The following is a 21,648-nucleotide window of genomic DNA, read 5'->3' on the forward strand; positions in this document are numbered from 1 at the left end:
GCCAAAGTGCATACCTTTACGCTTACTAACATTAAAGTGACAGCCATTTTCGTTTGCCTAGATTTCCAGTCTATTCAAATCATTTTGCAATTGCTGAATATCAGTAGCATCCCTGATTACCCTGCCTATCTTCACATCATCAGCAAACAATTGCAAATCTGATGATAGACCCTGCTTGAAGTCATTAATGTATAGACTGAACAATAATGGCCCAAGGACTGAACCCTGATGTACACCACTGGTTACCTTAAATCTGGCAGATTCACACCCACTGTATACCACTTTTTGATATCTGTCTGTTAACCATCCCCTGATCCAAGTCAATAGATTATGTTCCAATCGCATATTCTCCAGTTTATTCAACAGCCTATCATGTGGTATCCTATCAAATGCCTTAGAAAAATCCAGCATTACCATAGTGTATCCATTTCCTTTATCCAACTCGGCCATAACATTGTTATAAAATATGAGCAAATTGCTAAAACATGACCTTCCTTTAGTAAACCCATGCTGTTCCCTGCAGAGTATAGAATGATTGTCTACCCATTTCTGTATGCAAGTTCTTACTAACTTGTCTAAAATCTTCACTACCACACCAGAAATACTAATAGGTTGGTAGTTAGACACATCAGTTTCTGCACCACCCTTGTGCACTGGAACTATATTATATTCCTTCCATTCCTTTGGTATCATTCCTGAGCTGAGACTCAAGTTATACAAATGTGTGAAAGGTCTAGCCAATTCAGCTGAACATTCCTTTAACAAATGGGCAGATATTCCATCTATCCCTATTGACAAATTCTTATCCAGGTTATGCAAAAGCTCTTCAACCTCATTTTCATGAACCTCTAACTCTTCATCCAACGTAGCAATTGCACTATGCACCATACTATATACACCTGGTTGATATATCTTAGCAAAGTGAGCACTCATTAACTGAACAATCTCCTTAGCTTCCAACACTCGTGTACCATCTGCATTCAATAAAGTTATTCTTCCACATTCATTCTTTCTTTTGCTTGCAGCATAACGATAAAATTCTTTTTGATTGACTTTAGCTTGCATGGCCAATTTCTTTTCATACTCCGTTTTAGTTTTTCTCACAATACTCGTTACGTTTCTGGCCTGAGTTTTATATATTTCATAACTCCTCTCACTCTTATTCTCATGATACTCTTTCCACATCATCTTCTTCTTATGGATTTCTTGCTTAATAAGACTGCACATCCATTTCACACCCAACCTATTTACTATTCGAACACTAGGGATACATTCAGATACTGCCTTATTCAAACACTTTTTCAAAGATTCCCATGCTTTGCTGACATTTTTTCCATTCAGTAACTGATACCATGGGACCAAAGATAATATTCTTCTAAGTTGATCATAATTTCCAGCTTTGTAATTCAGCATGTAGCCTGATTTAATTGGAGTCTCAATACAAGTAGATGCTTCCCAAGAAAGAACAGCATGATCACTGTCACCAATTGGTGGTAAAATAGCTATATTCTTGACAGAGATCCCTTCTGACGCTATGAGCAAATCCAACACTCTTTGACCTCGAGTTCCTTCTTTCACATGCTGCTTGAGAAAGTTATCCCTCAACTATTCAGTAAATTTCTGTTCTTTGTTATCATGAGATTTCTCTTCTACCCAATCAATGTTTGGAAAATTAAAGTCAACCATAATGATCATTCGCTTGGTACCCATAAGGCTAAATTTCGACGCATTTCTTCATCCCCCTACAACTGAGCTGCCAGGTCTGTAGCAACATCCCACCATATATTTCATTCTATTAACCTCCACTTCACACTAAATAGACTCAAACTCATCACTACATGGGACATTGTTACCATCATTGTTTTCTTGTATTTCTACTCTAACTGGACTTAAGTCATCTGATATCATTAGTAGCACTCCTCCTCTCCTATCTCTTCTGTCATTCCTAAAAATAGTATATCCGTTACACTCGATCCCACTTACCATATCTGATTCTGATAGCCAGGTTTCACTAATGCCAACAATCTTAGGCCACATCGTATTCAATAAAGCAATAAACTCAACCCCTTTGTTTCTAATTCTCCTGGCATTTGTGTATGGATATAATAAATTACGACCTAGCCTATTCTTATAATTAGATATGCAATGTATTTGGTCTTGTTCTAGAATTTTCTCTTTTCCCTCAAAGACATACTTAAAAGGTCCAAACCCAAAGCATATTTTTCCACTCCTACACCACATACATAACCATGTTCAAAAGCATTTATATCTTTATCATGTTTGTATACCATAGCTGAACTTTCACACACATTTTTCCCATTCCTCCCTTGATGATCTAGTTTCCCTGACTCTCTGCATTAAGTCTCATACCAAGAAGTAATTTCTCCAGGCTTCTGATGCCAAATGAATTCAAGTGTAGGCCATCGTTCTTATACAAATCTTTTCTGCCATCAAACACACCCCACACGGCTAAAAACTCACATCCATATCTTTTACATAGCCTGCACATGAAATTATTTGCTATCATCGCCCTTATTCTTAACTCACTACCATCATATATAGGTAGTAATCCTACAATTTTTACTCTCTCACATTTCTTTCTCGCTTCTTCCAACAGACCTTTCATATCTTCTCTCATACTATGTTTGTCACCACTTAAATTATTAGTACCTACCAGCACTACCATTTCTTTTACATTTCTTTTTTTGGTTTTCAATTACAAATGTTTGTTTGTAAAATTTTTGCCTGTGTTTCACAGGCATATTCAGTACATAAATGGAACAGCAATTAAACAATAACAGAAAAAGTCTAAAATGCACCACCTTATTAGATAAGGTAAGATAAAAAATGGTCAATATTTTCCTAACAAAAAAAAAACAAAATGTAATTACATATAGTTAAAGTCTCTCTCTTAGTGTTCTGGGTGTTTATCAGATTCCTTGTTCTTGTATCTTATCTTATTATGGACAGTCTGGAAGATCTGCTTTTATTCATCACAAAGAACATAAGTCTTATATTAAATATCTATGAATCTGAACAGTCTGGACTGCTTGCTGCACATGTCATCTCCACAAAGCATAAGTTCTCTGGAATAAGATAAGATAAGAATTCTTCATAAAAGCCAATTTCTTATAGAACACCTTTATAAAGAAACTTGTGAAACATTTGCTCCATTGTTCAACTTAAATTGATCCAATGGTTTATGTTTATCTTCTTTATGAGAGAGAGAGTACTTTTTCAATCTGTTAATTTTTTCTAACTATATATAATTACTTTAACTATATATAATTGCATATAGCAGATATTAAAGATACAAACTTATTTCAAATACAGTAATAAAAGGGCAAATATACTAATATGTCTGGGCAGCTCTCATGTCTTTAAGTAATGCATGCTAAGGCAACTCTAATGCTGAGAATTGTATGCTCACAAGCACTCTGGTCAAAGTTTGAAATTTTCAAAGTGTTTCTACATATATTTGGCTTTGAAATAAGGTTGGTATCTCCCTATTTCTGTATAATTATCAAAGTCATCAAACATCTGCAATGTGAAAAGGCAGCAAGAGTAGATAAAATTCAGCCAGAAATGCTTAAATATGGAGGTTACAGTTGCTGCATTGCATTATTATCAAGGTTAGCAAAAGAAGTGTTCTTTGCCAGGTTGGCAGGAAAAAGACCCAGTGGAAGACCAAGATGTAATTTAATTGATACAGTAAAAAGTGCCTTAAAAGACAGAAATATAAGATCTGATAATGTTGGAATCTTGACAGATAACAGATTAATTTGGAGGAAAATTGTTGATTGGAAGTTCATAATGGTGTAACTTTTTCATGTAGTACAATCTTAATTATCCTTAAACTCCTCTGAGGGAACATACTGTATTTACTCCAATAGAACTTGCACGTTTTCCCACAAAATTAAAGTTAAAAAATCGTGGTGCAAGATATATGGGGGAGGGGGTTCAGAAATTAAGTTTTTCAGTAAAAAATTAAATTGACGTTTATAATTAAATCTTCCGTATTCATTATAATTTATAATTACATACATTATTTATAAAAATGAATGCATTTTTAATTCATTTAATGTATGTAATTATATAATTTATAATTACATACATTATTTATAAAAATGAATGCATTTTAATTCTAATTATCAATGTTATTTATATGATCACCCGCTCATCTTCATCACACGATATATTTAAAAGAACCTTTTAGCAACAGTGCTTCTATAATTAAATTAATTATTTCTGGCAAAATCATGTTCTGAGCTCTCAAAATCCAGTTGCACAGCAGTTCTAATGATGATCTATGATTGGTGTGGTATTAATAAAAGATCATGACTCAATGACAAATGCAAGCTGACAATTTTTGAGTTGAAATGCTGATTCTCTTGAACCGAATTCCAAAATAAGTTTTAAAAGAGGTAAACCGTGAGTAGACATATCGGTACACAATAAATAACGGAAAAAACTCACGTAGAAAGATTATTTATTAGTATAATTTTCGCCTGTGTGTCACAGGCATCCTCAGTACATTAAGCTCAAAATTAAACACTAACTGACAATTCCAAAAAGCACGCCACCTAAGTAGCTGGTGTAAGATAACTAAAAAGGTCAATAACTTTCCTAAAAAAAAAAAAAAAAAAAAAAAAAAAAAAAAAAAAAAAAAAAAATTAATACAGTAAAAAGTTAGGAAAGATTAGCTGATTTGTAAAGTACTATCTCCCATAAAGGGGACAGACGTAAGCCGTCGGATCTGTTTAAGTTAGGAGAGTGGAGTAGAGTTTCACATGTTTCTTTATAAAGGCGTTCCATGAGAATCTGACTGAGATGAACGGGCTCTATGTTACAAGGTGGAAATTATTCCAAGCTTATGAGGAAGGAAGTGATGGGACTGACTATGCAGATATCTGTTGGTATGTGTGGGCTTTCTATATATCGATATTTTGAGTTTACCAGAAGAGCGAGTCAGTTTGACATTTAGAAAAGGCAAGGAATTATCCGTTTCAAGCTCGGCAGTAAACTTAATACTTTGATGTCGGCTATTGAGATGTTCGAGGAAAACCATAAGGGAATCATGTCCATGGCTCCAAATAATGAAGACATCATCTACATAGCGTTTCCAAACTTTAGGTGTTAAAATAAAGGAAGAAATAGCCTTGGTTAAGATAACTGACCCGCTCTTCTGGTAAACTGAAAATATTGATATATATAGAAAGCCCACACATACCATCAGATATCTGCATAGTCAGTCCCGTCACTTCCCTCCTCATAAGCTTGGAATAATTTCCACCTTGAGACATAGAGCCCGTTCTCTTCTGGATACCCAAATGAACTTCTTACAGAAATAAACCATATGAAAACTTCTTTCAAAGTTAATGGATATTCCAAGAAAATCATTAACAAATTCCTTCTTAATCCTCCTAGACATCACTCAGAAGAAACAAATAGATTCAAAAGCAATATATCTATTCCTTACATAAGTACAGTTTCACAGAAATTAGCAAAAGTTCTAAGAAAATACAATATCAGAACCTTGTTCACTCCACTTCCAAAGATCTATTTCTTAATAAGCTACCCAAAACCTTGTCATCATCAACTCAAATACCCTGCTGTATATAAAATATTGTGTGATTGTGATATTCTTTATTTTGGGCAGACAGACAAATCTGTCGAATTGTTTATGGAAGAACACGAGGGACATTACTTACAAGAGACAGCGAGCCAGTGCATTATCAAGTCATATCCTTTTCTCTGCTAATCCTAATGATGAAAACCAAAGTCTCAAAGTCTGCTGGGAAAAATCTACTAAAATCTACTAACAATGATGAACTAGAGTGAAAAATCGTGGAATCTAGAGAAATCATCTTCAATCCTGTTCATCTAAATAATAACTTGAGTTACAACCTCCCAGATTGTCATTCAGTTGTAATCATGTATTGGCATTCACGAGATGCTACTAGCATGCACTTTCCCAACAATACAACTAACGAAAGAACAGCTTTAAATACAACCACAACGATTTAATGTCTATGTATAGAGACTCTCTACGATGTTCATAGTTTATTTAAGCTTCAGTGTTTTAGTGTTTTTTCTTTTTTCTTTCTTTTATAATGTCACCCGATGAAGGCTGTTACAAGCCGCAGGTTTGGCCTTTTTGGAATTCATTCTATTCTTCTCGTAGTTTGTCCTCTACAATACTGTTTAGTTTCTCTTTTAATATATCTGCATATATTTTGTTGTATACCCTGCATTTAGCAGACTAATTCACCTGTGATTATTACAGTCATCTTTCTTTCCTGTTTTATAAATTGGAACACTCAGTTTTTTTCTCATGAGGTGGGAGTTTTTGCAGAAATCCAGACCATGTTAAAGAATTTTAGGAGTCATTCATTAAATTTTTCTACAGTTCCATGTTTATATTGTCTTCTGCTGTTTTCCTATTTTTCATCTTATTTAGTGTATTTTTCGGCTCTGACATTGTAATATTTTCTGTTAGGTCATTCTTTGTCATCAGTCCAGAGATTTTGAAAATAAGTTACCCATTTTTCTAAATCTATTGTTTGTATTTTTACCTTTTCTTTTATTTATATGTATTTTTCATGTATTTATAGGTCATTCATTGCAGCTTAGATATATCCTTTTCTAGTTTTCATCTCTCTCTCTGTTTTTTCCTTATTTCTAATTTGCAATTGCACTGTTTCATTTGTACTCCATTTTCCCTTCTGTTGTCTTGGTATTTAGCCATTTCTGGTAATCTTTTTTGTTTGTTTGTTTGTTTTTGCTATATTTTCCACTTCTTTGGTCCAGTTTCATAGTCTTATTTTTCTATTCTATTTACTCTTCATTCCTAAGCTTTCTGCTATTGCTTTTGTCAAGATTTCTTTCAGATTTTCCCATTCATTTTCTATGTCATTTGATTCATGTATGGTTTCTATTTTTAAATTTGTGCATTTCTGATATTGTTGCCTAGTATGGGGATCTTGTAATAAGGAAATTTTGTAATTTGGTTAATAGCTATTTTCCACTTTATTATTTTTATCTATTAACAAAAGACAGCTGTATGTCATCTGTCAAATCCTTCCTGATGCCATTAATATAAAGACTGAACAGTGAACTAAGAGCTGATCCCTGTGATACACAACTCACATCCCAATACATGACTTTCTGATATCTATTAGTAAGCCATCATCTTAGCCATACTAATATTTTATAATCCAATCATATATTCCCTTTTATATATACATGGTTCAGCCATAGGATGTATGTCAGTTACTGGTTTAAATCGAATTTTTGCCAATAATATACAGTGATGAGAGCTTTATTCAAAGCCCAGATATGGTCTTACATCAGTAACTGACATAAATACATCCTTTGGCTGAACCATGTATATATAAAAGAGAATGATTGGATTATAAAATATTAGCATGGCTAAGAGGATGGCTTACTGATAGATATCAGAAAGTGATGTATGGGGGATGTGAGTTGTGTATCACAGGGATCAGTCCTTAGTCCATTGTTCAGTCTTTACATTAATGACATCAGGAAGGATTTTGACAGGTGGCATACAGCTGTTTTTGCTGGCAACTCAAAGATGGGTAGTTTAATCTGGAATGCTGCTAAAATTGTGAGCATGTAATAATGGCTGTCATTTCACTGTTAGTAAATGTAAAGGTAAATGAAATATCCAGTGGCAACTAGAAGAAACTCAGGCTAGGGATCATTTAGTTTTAGTATATAGGAAGTTGAAATTCAAGGCTATATTGCCAAATTTGCAAATACAACTCAGAGGGTAATTGTAGTGCTGAAAAAATCAACCTTAACATGTGTAAGGATAAAGAAGTCATTTTTCCTCTTTACAAGACATTGATACAACCTCACTTGGACTATTGTGTGCAGGTCTGATCTACCAGTTTCTGTCAGTAGGGAGAGAGGGGGAGTAATGATCATATTAGGATCATGGAATATAGATTATGAAGACTAATTGAGAATTTCTGCATTGCAAATCTACTAACAAACAGGAGAAAGAGGGGGATGGTATGATTGAGATTTACAAACTTCTGATAGGTTCATATAGGATAACAGTAGGTGGAATTTTTAATTTTATGGAGGATGGGAGTGGGGGATGAGATGGCATTCATTGAAGTTGAGAATGAATGCAATGAAAGTAGGGGTTTAGGAGCTAGATTTTTCTCTCATAGAGTGGTTTGTGATTGGAACAGATTACCTTTGGAGGTATTAAGTCTATGTAGTCTGAATGAATTCAAGAAAAGATATGTGACTCCTGATGGATGATGAAAATGGATGATATGTGGTCTCCCTTGATGGGTTCCCGATTCCCGAGGTCTCTCTTAATAATAAAATATTTGACATTGTTCAACTTGTTAAAATTTGTTTTCCTGTCCATGTTATTTACTTATTTAGCTGTTCATTTTTTTTATTAATTTGTGTACTTCTGTTACATAACATTTTCCCGTGTACAGAAAATTTTATATACACCCAGCTTCTTGAGTGACTTTAGCATCACGGAAATTTATTTATAATGATTTATTAATAAATCAGAGTATCTTCAATTGTCCTGTTAGGCTGTACATCCATAATTCACTGAAATGCTTTAAATGTCAGAAATATGTGTATGTCCAAACCTTTCTGTTTCATATGTGTGAAAGCTACTTTGAGGTCATGCTGTTTCAATACCCAGTTGTTTTATTTGTGATGTTTTTGATGTATGGTAAAGTGACTGGCCTTGTGGTTTGTTTCCTGATGTTTTTAAGATGCTATTACTTTGTAGTTTTTAGATTGTAAACTTTTTCATGGAGGAAAGAGCACTGTAAAAGGAATCAGAGATGATAAAGGTGACATGAAAACTGAAGATAAAAATATTCTAGATGTCTGGAGTGATTACTTTGTAAGATGCTAAATGAAACAACTAAGTGACAGCATGGTGATAGAAAACACTCAACAGGAATGCATAGCAATACTTGAAGGAGAAAAAGCCATCAAAAACCTGAATGTGGAAATACAGCTAAAGTAGATGATATTCAACCAGAAATGAAACCTCCAACATCGGTAAAAGTAGGGTATCATTTTCAATTGTCATGTTAGGCTGTACATCCCTAATTCACTGAGATGCTTTAAATGTTAGAAATATATGCATGCCCCAAACTCCCTGTTGTGGCTCTACCACCTGTGCCTTATGTAGTAATAAAGAGCATGATAATAAATCTTGCTCTGCAAAGAAAGTTAAATGTGCCGATTGTTCAGGGAGATTATCCACCCTACTTGCGTGCATGTCAGAGGTGGAAGGTGAAAAAGAAATACAAAAGATAAGAACAGAACAAAATATATCAGGATGCAAAAAGGAAGCTAGCCACCCCCACCATGCCTATCCTGAAATCTTATGCTGAAACGGTGACAGTTAAGAAATTATCAATAGCAATTCAAACCCGTATGTCTATTCCACCATCTGATAATTTCTCCATACCCTAACTTAATGATCATATGTGATTCTCTGTGGGGAGCATCAATTGTACCACCTACAGTCTCACTAATGAAACAACTCCAAAATTATCCCATTCAATGAGAACCCATTTGTTGAGGAAATTATGGCAAGGATCTCATCTAAAGATAAACCAACAGATACCCCCCCATGGAAGATGATAAAACGTCTTCCATGGATTTCCTTCTCTTACTATACAACAGAATACTTTCAGAGGAAATGTTCCCAGATTCTTGGCCTAAGTCAATTGTCATTGCCATCACAAAACTACAAAAGGATCCAACAAAAGAGAACAATTACTGACCTGTTGCTCTGACTAGCTGTATATATATGTGTGTGTGTGTGTGTATATATATATATATAAGATACTGGAGAAAATGTTTAATACCAGACTTTTCTGGTAGTTTGAATACAATGATCCTCTCGCCAACACACAATATGGCTTTCTTAGGCATTGTTTAACATTGGACTATTTGATCCGTTTAGAAACACGTATTCAAGATGCATTCCTAAAATGAGAACATCTAATTTCAGTGTTCTTTGACATGGAAAAAGCTTATGACACAGCCTGGATATATGACATATTAAAAGACCTCTATAACTTAAGTCTCAGAAGGCATCATCTGTATTTATTAAAAACTTTCTATCTACCCAAGTCTTTCAAGTCCCAGTGGGAAATACACAATCTTGACCATATTATCAAGAAGAGGGTGTTCCCTAAGGTTCTGTGTTAAGTGTAACACTCTTTGCTATCGCTTCCTCCCACTGTAGGCACTGTTCTGTATGTTGATGATTTCATTACTGACTGTCACTCTTGTAACATGTGGGTAATTGAAAGACAACCTCTTTCAATTACCTGCTGAAAACACATGCTTCACACCCAGATCTTGAGTTAAGAATCAGGCAAGGTTTTATTCCAGTAGAATCAGATGCCAAGTTCTTTGGACTCATCTTTGACAGAAGGCTCACATTCCTTGTACACATTCATCAACTTAAGGGAAAGTGTAAGAGTGCATTGAATTTCCTTTGCACTCCCTCCTAGTCTAAATGGGGGTATTATTATTATTATTTCGGGCTACTCCAGGGAGTCCTTAGACTCATTGAGGGAGGCCCTAAACATCATGTCCACACAACTATTCGACATTCTCACAGTATCTATCATACCTTGCCTTAAACTCGCTCACTGTCATAGCACCCACAACAGACTCTGGCAGCTTATTCCACTCATTTACCACTCTAAAAGTAAAGAACCCAGCTCTAACACCCCTGCTAACCACACTCTTGCCCAGCTTCCATAGGTGTCCCCTAGTTCTCCCACCACCAGTCCTGATCTCAAAAATATCCTCTGAATTACTCCTATAGAATCCTTTTAGCAATTTGAATGTCTCAATCATATCTCCCCTTTTCCACCTATCAACTAGTTTCTGCAACCCACAGATCTTCAACCTGTTCTCATATGGTTCATTCCATAGACCTGCTATCATCTTAGTCACTCGCCTCTGGATCCTCTCCACCTCCTCCCCATCAAGAAGGAACCGAGGTGACCAAATCTGGGCACAGTAGTCGAGATGAGGTCTTATCAGGGCTCGGTACAGAGGTACAATAACTTGCTTGTCTCTGCTCGTCAAGGTATTTTTCAACAACCAAGTGAGTTGATGAGCTGATTTAGCTACTTTTGCAATGTGCCCCCTAAACTTCATCTCCCTATCCACCAACACTCCCAAGTCCCTGGCCTCATCAATCTCTTGGAGTACAGTTCCACCAATGTTGTATACTGCTGCCAATCTTTTCACCCCAAAATGCATAACCTTACATTTTGTCACATTAAATTGACATCCATTCTCCTTAGCCCAGAACTCCAATCTATCTAAGTCATCCTGCAAGACTTTGACATCTTCTGCATTCACTATCGCCCTACCCAACTTTGCATCATCAGCAAACAAATGAACTGTTCCACTTAGATCCTTCCCTATATCGTTAATGAACAGTTCATTTGTTTGCGGATGACATTCTCATAGTCACAGGCCATATTTTGGACTCCACTCCTGAATAAACTACTCTTTGATATCCCTCCATCAACCACCCACCTATCCATCTCATCAACCCTATATCCATTCCCATATGTTGTAGTTTACGGATTAGAATTCCATGTGGTATCCTGTCAAACGCTTTTGCCAGGTCCAGCAGTATCACTGTAAACCCATTTCCCTTATCCAGTTCAGCCGTCAGCTTGTTATAAAACTTGAGCAAGTTACTGAGGCATGATCCACCCTTCACATAGCAATGCTGTCCCCTGTACAGTATCTCATTTTTCATCAATCCATTCCTGTATTTTTCCCTTGACTACTTTCTCCAAGACCTTGACAACGACTCCTGATATGCTGATCGGTCGGTAATTTGCCACCATAGTCTTGGATCCTCCTTTATGCAGTGAAACTATTTTCCCCCTCTTTCCACACCTTCGGGACTAAACCAGACCCAAGATTCAGATTAAACAACATAGTCAAGGGCACTGATAATTCTTTTAACCTCTTCACGCAAGACCCGTGCCGGTATACCATCCAATCCCACAGATGTATTCACATTAAGGTTCTGTAATAGACTATTCACCTCCACTTCATTCATCACAATTCCCGTATAAACTAATGGTTCCTTCATTTTCTCAATGTCACCATCTGGATGATATACTTTTGCAAAGTGCATGCTCAGTAACTCCACTATATCGACTGGTTCAGTGACCTCCTTATCATCGTCATTCCTTAAAATCATTTTGCCATGTACAGTTTTTTTCTTGCTTGCAGCATATTGAAAGAACTGTTTGGGATTCTCTTTTGCTTGCATAGCTAGTTTCCTTTCATAATCGGCTTTTGCTGTTTTTACTACACTCGTTACCCTTCTGGCCTGCACTTTATACCATTCGTATGCCTGCAGGTCACCCCTTTCTTTAAATTCCCTCCACAGTTGTTTCTTTTTTTGCAGCTCAAGCTTAATGGTGTTATTCATCCATTTAACCCCTACTTGTTTTACTATTCGGACCCTAGGTATACAATCAGCCATAACCTCCTGTAAATGCTCCTAGACCACTTCCCATGCTCTATCGACGTCCAGCCCTTGCAGTTGTACATGCCATGGCACTGATCCAAGCAATCTCCTAATCTTGTCAAACTTGCCAGCACGGTTATACCCTTGTCTTAATCAAAAATTCCACACCTTTAGCCACCTCCCAGGTCAAGACCTTATGATCACTCTCACCAATAGGTGGCAATGTGGTCATATTCATTACAGTCAAATTGTGAGATGCTATTACCAGGTCAAGCACTCTCACACCCCTAGTATTTTCAATTACATGCTGTCTCAGATAGTTATCCCTTAATAATTGAATAAAATCCATTTCATTCCTCACATGTGTCCTCTCCTCCTTCCAATCAATGTTACCATAGGTGAAATCCCCCATAATAATTACCCTCCTTCCACTCATTTCATCATTTGTTTATGCATACTATCTCCACCATCTATTCCATCACCTGGTCTATAGCAGCACCCAATTGTATATTTTATTCTGCCAGTCTCAATCTCACACTAAATAGCCTCAAATGAGATCCTTTCACTATCCTGCAATACAACTTCAATTCTCCTTGGCTGCAGTTCATCAGCTATCATCAATATCACCCCTCCCCCCATTTTATTCTCTATGTCCCTCCTAAACACACTATAACCTACACATTCTATCCCACTAACTATATCATCTTCCGTCAGCCATGTTTCACTAATGCCAATAACCTGTGGCCAGGAAGAGCCAATCAAGGCCAAAAATTCTTCCTTCTTGTTCCTAATACTCCTGGCATTAGTATACATGAAATGCTGTGATTCCTTTGTCCCACCCCTATCTTGATGCGTTATTCTAAATGTCCCATTCCCATTTTTTGTCCTTAGTACTGGCTCGGGTACATTATATACATTCTTACACTCAACTGTCTCACTGATGTACGCATAATCACTCCTCCCCCCCCCTCCTTGGTAGTTCTAGTTTCCCTGGTTCTGCACATCCATTTTAACTTCATTCAGCAACACTTTTTCCAGTCTCCGCACACCAAGTCCATTCAAATGCAGGCCATCCATCTTGTATAAGTCCTTTCGCCCATCAAACTCATTCCACACGTCCACGAATTCCACACCACACTATCTGCATAACCTGTGCATAATGTCATTTGCGATTATGGCCCTGCTTCTAAACTCCTCTCTGTCATACCGTGGCAACAGACTCACCATTTTAACTCTGTCACTCTTTTCTTTCGCTACCTTTAACAATACTTTCAAGTCCTCTCTCATAAAAAATTTATCACCTTTCAATTCATTCGTACCCACCACAATTATTAATTCTTTCACCCTCTGTTTTTGCACTCTAATACTCTCACTTACATCCTTAAATTTCGCACCCGGTAAGTGTGATTTAGTTACACTCCCATCTATCACTCCTCTTAATAACGAGTCACCATACAACACTCTTTCCTTCATTTCAGAAACTCTCCCACTCTTACGTTGTTTATTTACGTTAGCTGAATCACTCTGGAAAGAGTTTTGCAGGTGATCTAATTGCCGCTGCGCATTTTGTATCACTGCGTGCAACCTAGCGATCTCACTTCCTACAAATAATTCCTCATTTTTTTATCATTCAAACCATTTTCTCTCTCTGTATAGTTGCTCTCACTCTTTCTTAGATCAGCGCTCTCATTGCCATCTTGTACATCGCCATTCCCTATCAAGCCACTATTTTCACTCTCATTCTGGCTTTCTTCAACCATAACTGTCTCACAACCTGACACATATTTCAACTCCTCACTTTGCTTACACTTTCTGCACATTCTCCCACCACTATCACTTTCAATCCAAACTCCAGCCTCATTCGGGAATGCATACATTCCACACACATCACATTGGACAAATTCTCTCACATTATAGTTTTTGAACAAAGGCATCGTATTTTTGGACGCCATGATCTTACGTCGCATTGCTGCCATATTCTTCAAATCTATGAAACGTATCATTAAATACTGAATTAAACAACGGAATTCACACCAAAATCACACAGACACAACAAACTACCAAAATTAGACAATATTATGTTATGATTTTAACCTATATTCTAATTTTCATTCAAAATTATACTTAGCTTTCGGGAGCTCCCTGAAAATATGACCGACCGTCTGGCCCTACTAGCGGGTATGGATCAATCTTCATTGCTTCACCTTTATCATGCATTTGTATGCTGAAATGTTTTCACAAACTATAGGATACATTGAATGCATTGAACTTGTGTATTCAAAAACTGTAGACTTGGGATTATAGGTCCCAAGTCTATGGTTCTGCAAGGCAGAGTAGTCTGCAATGGTTGGATCTTATCCATTCAGGGATTATAATAGCTACTGTGCTTTTCACACATTACACACATTAGACTACCATATGCCCTTTGGGTATGTGTGTTAAAGAGATTATGCATGTTGGCATGAATTTTGACAACATTACTCCTACTGAACAGCATACTCCATCATGCATCTCTCACTGTGCCAATTAAGGAAATCTAACACCCCATCATCTGTGTGCATGCAATTATTTAATGCGCACAGAGCCACACACAGTCTGATTTCCTTTCCATCTATACTGACGGTCCAAAACCTGAGACCTCTGTTGGTTATGCTGCTGTATTTCCTGACTTTATCATATCCAGTCAGATTCCAGTTCATTGCAGTAATTATATAGCAGAGTCATGCAGTTCATCTTGTGCATATAAACGAAAACTGTTGCTATAAGTGTATAATTTATTGAGACTCATTGAATTCTTTATAGGCCATCTCATCTCTTGTCCAGTATGCAAAGTTCTGCAACTGCTGTGCAAAATTAAGGGTTCTTAATTTTGAAATTCAGTTGTGCTGGATCCTTGGTCACATTAGAATTAAGGGAAATGAGTGCAGATGCAGCTGTTAGATCAGCTCATGCTTTTTCCAAGAACTGTCTTGCAGTCTTGTATACAGACAATTTATAAGATCAAAGTTAATAATCCAATGGCATCATCATGGCAGGAAGTACTGACAAACAAATTGCATGAGATTAAGCTGGAAATTAAGCATTGACAGTTAAGTCAATGGAGAAAAAGAAGACAGGAAGTTGTTCTTGCTGGATTTCACATAGGCCACAGTAATCTTACATATTATTTACTGAGGGCTGACGACTCCACTTATGTGTGAACAGTGTAACACACTCTCACCATTTTTCATGTTCTGGCTGAGTGCTAGCACTTCACTTAAGAAAGCAATGAATTTTTTGTTACACTGGCTGAGCCATATACACCTAGCAGATCTTATCCAACTCAGATAAGATCTGCCTGGGTTATGCTTCATGCCTAATTTACATGAAGTTTTTAACTTTTTAAAAATAATTAATTTATACAAATATACTTGATTATAAATTCTATTTGTATGTATATCTGCTTTGCTTTACTGAATTGTTATAATTTACTGTTTGTACTGTACGTAACATGGTTACTATTTTATCTATTTAATACTGCCTATATTTTTCTTATAATTGAACCTATAGGCATGAAAGGGTATGATTAACATCTTTGTTCTTTTTTTTGTGTTATTTAATTTTTCTAGGTAATGGAGGCTACTAAAGCAATGATGCGCTGGCACCTTTGGGACAAGCTTCATGTAGCCCTTGAGAATGAGGTCCAAATGCTACCAAAACAGTGGTTATCTCCTACCTGCCAGTGTGCTATAGTACAAGCATTAGAAACTGGTATTCTTACCAACTAGTGATTTTTTCCACCATCTTCTTTGAAGTGTGTGCATGTGTGTGTGTGTGTGTACTTAAAGCTGTTTCACTTTGAAGTGTCATCAGATTTGGTGACAAAAATCATACTTTTTTATGTGAATGAAATACTATAAATATCACAATGATACATTTTTAAAAATGATATTGGAAAAACAGTAGTAGTATAATATGTTATTTTCATAAATAAACTCATATAGATCCTATATAATCATTCAAACTCTTATTTCAGCATCGTTCCTAATATAGTATTACATATGCATTAGTAATTAGAGAGTGAAATAGTTGAATAAACATTGTTCTTTACTGCACTTAAACGTATAATTTCTACTAAGATAATGGATGTTATCAGTATTGGTAACTTATTTGAAATATTTTAAAATTTGATGTAAATATCTTTAATTTAAAAATGCTATTGATAATATTTCATGTGGTTAATATATTTAGAACAGCTGGATATAGATCATATATTTAATTTCAAGGAATATACATTTTTTTTTTTCCAGTTACAAAATAAGTATATTTGTAGCCATTTAAATTTGTATTAAATATGCAGCCATTATGTAATATAGACAGATGTCTCAGAATAACATTGGTTGAAAATGTCATCTTATATCCCAGTTCAAGATTAAAATGATCCCAGATGCTTGAAGAAGTTTGCTAATTATTTTCCAATATTATTGTCAGTTATTATCAAATAGTTCCACATCATGCATTCCTCAATCTTTTTAAAAAAAATTTCAGCTTTTTTTTTTTATGCTACACAATATAACTGATATTTTCATTTTGAAGTGTTGTAAACACTGAATGTTGGTCTCTTTAATATGAAAATACAAAAGCATAAAAGCCACTGTATAAAGTTTTGTGTACTTGTATTTCTTGATTGCTGGTTGTAGGAAGAGATTATATGCTTATCTGCTTATATATGTACACACACAGACACACACACACTCACTCTGACAGTACTTGAAGAGTGTAGGAGCATAACGCATGTTAAGAATCCTTGCCTTTTCCAATTGTTATATATGTTGGCATGTATTTTCACATTCTTGAGAATATTTTGAAACAAGTCATCCTGTTTTGATTGACCTTGCTTGAAAATACTATCTTCATTAGAAATAGAAATGGAATTAAGTGACAATGGTTAAGTAATATTTATTATACATGTATAAAATATAAATTTTAATCAGTAAATTAGCAATATTTATATGTAGATTGTTGGTAGATGAAAATGTGTGTGTGTGAGAGAAAGAGAGAATACTAAAAATGTATGAAGTTAAAAAAATGTAAATCATAGCATAGAAAATTCTTTGTTTTATGCAGGATAAAATATAAGCAGCTTTTAATCTTAATCTGTTTTAAAAGAAAAAAAAATTGATGCTTCAGAGGATAAGTAAATTCAGTTTTATATACTAAATTATTTCTTAAAAATTGCATTCATAGTAAATTCTCCTTTATGTAGAATAAAATAAGTAGCTTTGAATCTTTATCTGTTTCAAAAGAAAAAAAAATTAATGCTTCAAGGATAGGTAAATTCAGTTAAAACTGAATTTACTTATCTGTATTTAAAGATATCTCAAAAACTTACTGTGTGTTCACAAGAAATATATTTCTATATAATTTGAATACTAGAAAATAAGTCTATTTTTCTAAAAGGAAGAAGTTCTCAAAACAATTTGACAAAATTGTCACTTTCAGTACTTCTAGAAGCTGTAAAAAAATTTTAAATTAGTCACTTTAATATGAAAAGACTTAATCATTGTGAAAAGATTTATAGCAATATTATTAGGATTGTTTACTAAGAATACTGAAAAATTTGTTTTTATAAATGTAGCAAACCTTCTTGTCCAATTATTTTCTGGTAATATATTTATGGCAGTGTTTATTTTAAATTCTACAAGATTAAATGCTCACCTTTCTTTTCACCCTCTTGTAAACTGTCCTCAGTACTCTAATCATCTTCTCTTTCATTGTCACTTCTATTCTGTGATATTGAATATTCATCATTTCCTGAAACCTTTTCATCATGTTCTACAGGTATATTGTCCCAGGAAGTCCAAACATCTATTGGCAGAACATTACACTGAACTTACCTCCTATCCAGTCATAATATACATATAACATGGTTATATGTATATATTATTTTGTTTTGAAAATGATTTATTCAGACTAACAACTATTGACAAACTGATTCACTTAATAGAAATATTACTGCACCTCTTATGCAAGCATCAGTTGTTTAATATGTGATCCTTTGACTTATTTTGCCAATATATAATTTTCAAAATTTTGCACTCTATGCGTGTTTTTTCTGACTGATGAAAAACTAATTTTTTTTTAAATTTTAAGTTTGTTTATTTTCAAAACATATAATGTTTATGTTTATAGTCTACAATTTTTTAAAAATATAGTTTCTTGTAGTAGTAAAAAGAAAAACAAAGTAAAAATGTTTTTATTTATCTAATAATAATAAAAAAATTATTATTACATTTACCTCTCCCTTCCCTCTTCATATATCCTCCTTCTCTTTAGTACCATTTTAAAAATATTCCTTTGTAATATACTTCTGCAGCAGTATATACTGATTGCAAAGTCAATTAAAATAGTGCCAAATTTATGTCCATTAATTTCAGTTTTGTGTTAAAGAGCATTTTCATTGTTTGTTCATAAGAAAGTATTAATGTTATAGATCTCAGGAGGCATGTGTGGTACTGCTATAACTAATGACAATTTTATTGTTCTTTATTATCTTATTTTGCTTAGAAAATATATATCTATTTTTACATTTTAAAAGATTTAAGTTATTATGTAAACAATAGCTATATAGAAAAGTCATTCATGATGGCATTAGTAATTGCTGTTGATTTTGTTGTTTGAAAGTTTTTTTTCCTTTAAAAATTTTAATTTCATTATGATTTAGAAATAATCATTAAAGCTGTGTTAATATAAACCTAAAAAATCTTTTATTTTCACTTGGCAATAGTATTTTGATTGATAACAAACACTGAATAGTTGTTACTAAATTATGAGGTGTTTATATTTAAAACTACAATCTGCTGGTCAGTATTAAAAATAAATATGATACTTTCACTGGATTTAAATTTCATAGTGTCATTATGTACAGATAACTGCAATAGAGTGATCTCTCAGTTATCCAGTCATGTTGAGAAAACAGTTTGGTGGCGAGTTAACTGAATGTTCAGTTACATAGTGTTCTTCTCAGAGGTTCTCAATTATTTAACTCTCAACTAACCAGAGTTAGTTGAGAGTTGGATAATTGAGACATCACAGGGCGTGTGTGTTTTCTCCTTTCCCCCATTTCACTATGGACATCACTTTTCTGTAAACAGAAATTAACCATATAAATTTTAACATGAAAAATCCAGGAATAGGGAACACACACATAAAAGCAAGTTATTGGTGATCAAGTATAATGAACAGCAGCTATCATTATGTTATTATTTGTATAGAGTATGTTTAGGTCACTAGGCTGTATTATATTTCCCTGAAAGTTACTTTAATTTCATGTGTGTGTGTGTGTGTGTGTGCATGTGCACTTAACACTTTTTTTTTTTCCAGTTGAAGTTATTAATATTTAAAGATTATTATATCCTCTCTTCCAACCAGTTTTCGTGGTTGCATTATAAAACTGAAATGTATTCTTGCTATTGTGCATGACTATGTATCATTCACAAAAATTACATATTTACATAAGTCTGTTAACTCTATACAGCTACAGGGTATCTTAGATAGCAGTTATCAATTATTACAATTTACACATCACACTCTCCACTAAAATTTGTAATAGTATCAAAATTGGTATGTGTGTTAGGTTACCAGTGAACCTCTAAGAAATTACTTTATTATTTTAATAATATAAATGTTTTAAATGCATATGCATCAGATTTTAATGCATTTTTTTAACTTATTTTTCTGTGCGCACACACACATCTTTGAAAGGTGGGGGGAAATGTGAATTTTAAAAATTTTTGTTCATCATTATGTAGTTCCATGACAGGCTGTTTTTCATCTGTCAAGTTTAATGCTCAATGAATATTTGTATATTCTTATAGTTGCTTGAATTCTCAAATTTGAAACAAAGTTTAATTTGTAATTTGAATTGTCACTGATTGATAGTATTTTACTGATGTAATGTAAATGAAATTCTAGATGATACAAATGCTTTCATATTTCCTTCATTAAAATCTTTTTGTTTTTTCCACACCAGAGAAATGCCACTCTGGTACATCATTCTCTATATATGTAAATAAGTTTTGTTTAATATGATTATATTAATGTAAAAATACTGAGGTTTGCATATTTTATCTGAAGTGGAAAATTGTAACATGAAAACATTTTATTTCCTATAGTATTAAACTAGTGATGCACTGCTTTTTTTAATTTTATTTTATTTTTCCAAATGAACAACTAAAAAAATCATAAATCCCAGTTTATACACGTTTTATATATTCATATTTCAGGTACATAAATTCATTATAATAAAAATTTAAAGGAATAAAATTTTATTTCGTTATATCTGATTTTGATTATTTCTTTATATATTTTTTTCTGTGGTCCATATTGTCAAAGACTGGTTTCTGCTATATTACATGCACTTACAAACACACACACACAGATCCTTTTTATTGAGTTCAGAAAGAGAGGTGGAAAAAGGGAGACTTAACATTGGTGCTCACTGCTTAACTCTAGCAATTTAGACAGGAGTAATAAACTTATTTACTGAATTAAGGATACAGGGTAAGCTAAAAGAAATTAAATTATTCCACTTACTGGAATATGTATATTAATACATTGCTATGCAATTACACTTACAGTGTTCATGCATTATGCTGACCTGCATAATTCTTGTCCCTCATTTTTGTAGCTTTTGATAAAAGCATTCCACATGCAGTTTAGGATTAAGCTGCTGTTCAAGTTCACTTTTATCCTGTTTTTGAATCACCTCAGCTGATTCTTTAGACTTGTGATCAACCTTTGTTATAGCAGACTTGTAAAAACCAGAGGAACAGTTTGGTAAAGCAGAAGATTTGTTATAGTGAATATCCTTTAGATTAAAATCATCTATGCTTTTGAGGCTTTGGTAGTTTGTTATGACATCTTGATTGTATATGAGATGAGATGAGGTGGAGAGTGGAGGAATCCCACTTTGCATCATGGAGCTAGCTGTAGTATAATTGGATCTCTCAATTAAGAAAGCAGAGCTAATGGATAATCATGTGAATACAGTGTCCTACCATTATCTAGTATTTAGTGCATTCTCTTCACCTTAGTGCATCACTCACTAGTGGATTATACTAATTTTT

General features: G+C 34.2%; 1 protein-coding gene across 2 annotated transcripts in view; it reads left to right on the plus strand.

The window, feature by feature from the left end:
• LOC150100547 (uncharacterized) overlaps positions 1-20,791 on the plus strand; it is a 237,005-nt gene extending 216,214 nt beyond the window's left edge. For both annotated transcript variants that reach the window (XM_090401662.1, XM_090401661.1), the window contains exon 8: positions 16,150-20,791. In XM_090401662.1, coding sequence (XP_090257788.1) covers positions 16,150-16,308 — 159 coding nt within the window. In that variant the 3' untranslated portion in view covers positions 16,309-20,791. The remainder of the gene's footprint in view (positions 1-16,149) is intronic.
• The last annotated feature ends 857 nt before the right edge of the window (positions 20,792-21,648 follow it).

Source organism: Typopeltis vanoorti, chromosome 12 (assembly GCF_054136105.1).
Source record: "Typopeltis vanoorti isolate ZY-2024b chromosome 12, IOZ_Tvanoo_1.0, whole genome shotgun sequence".
NCBI classification, from domain to species: domain Eukaryota; kingdom Metazoa; phylum Arthropoda; class Arachnida; order Uropygi; family Thelyphonidae; genus Typopeltis; species Typopeltis vanoorti.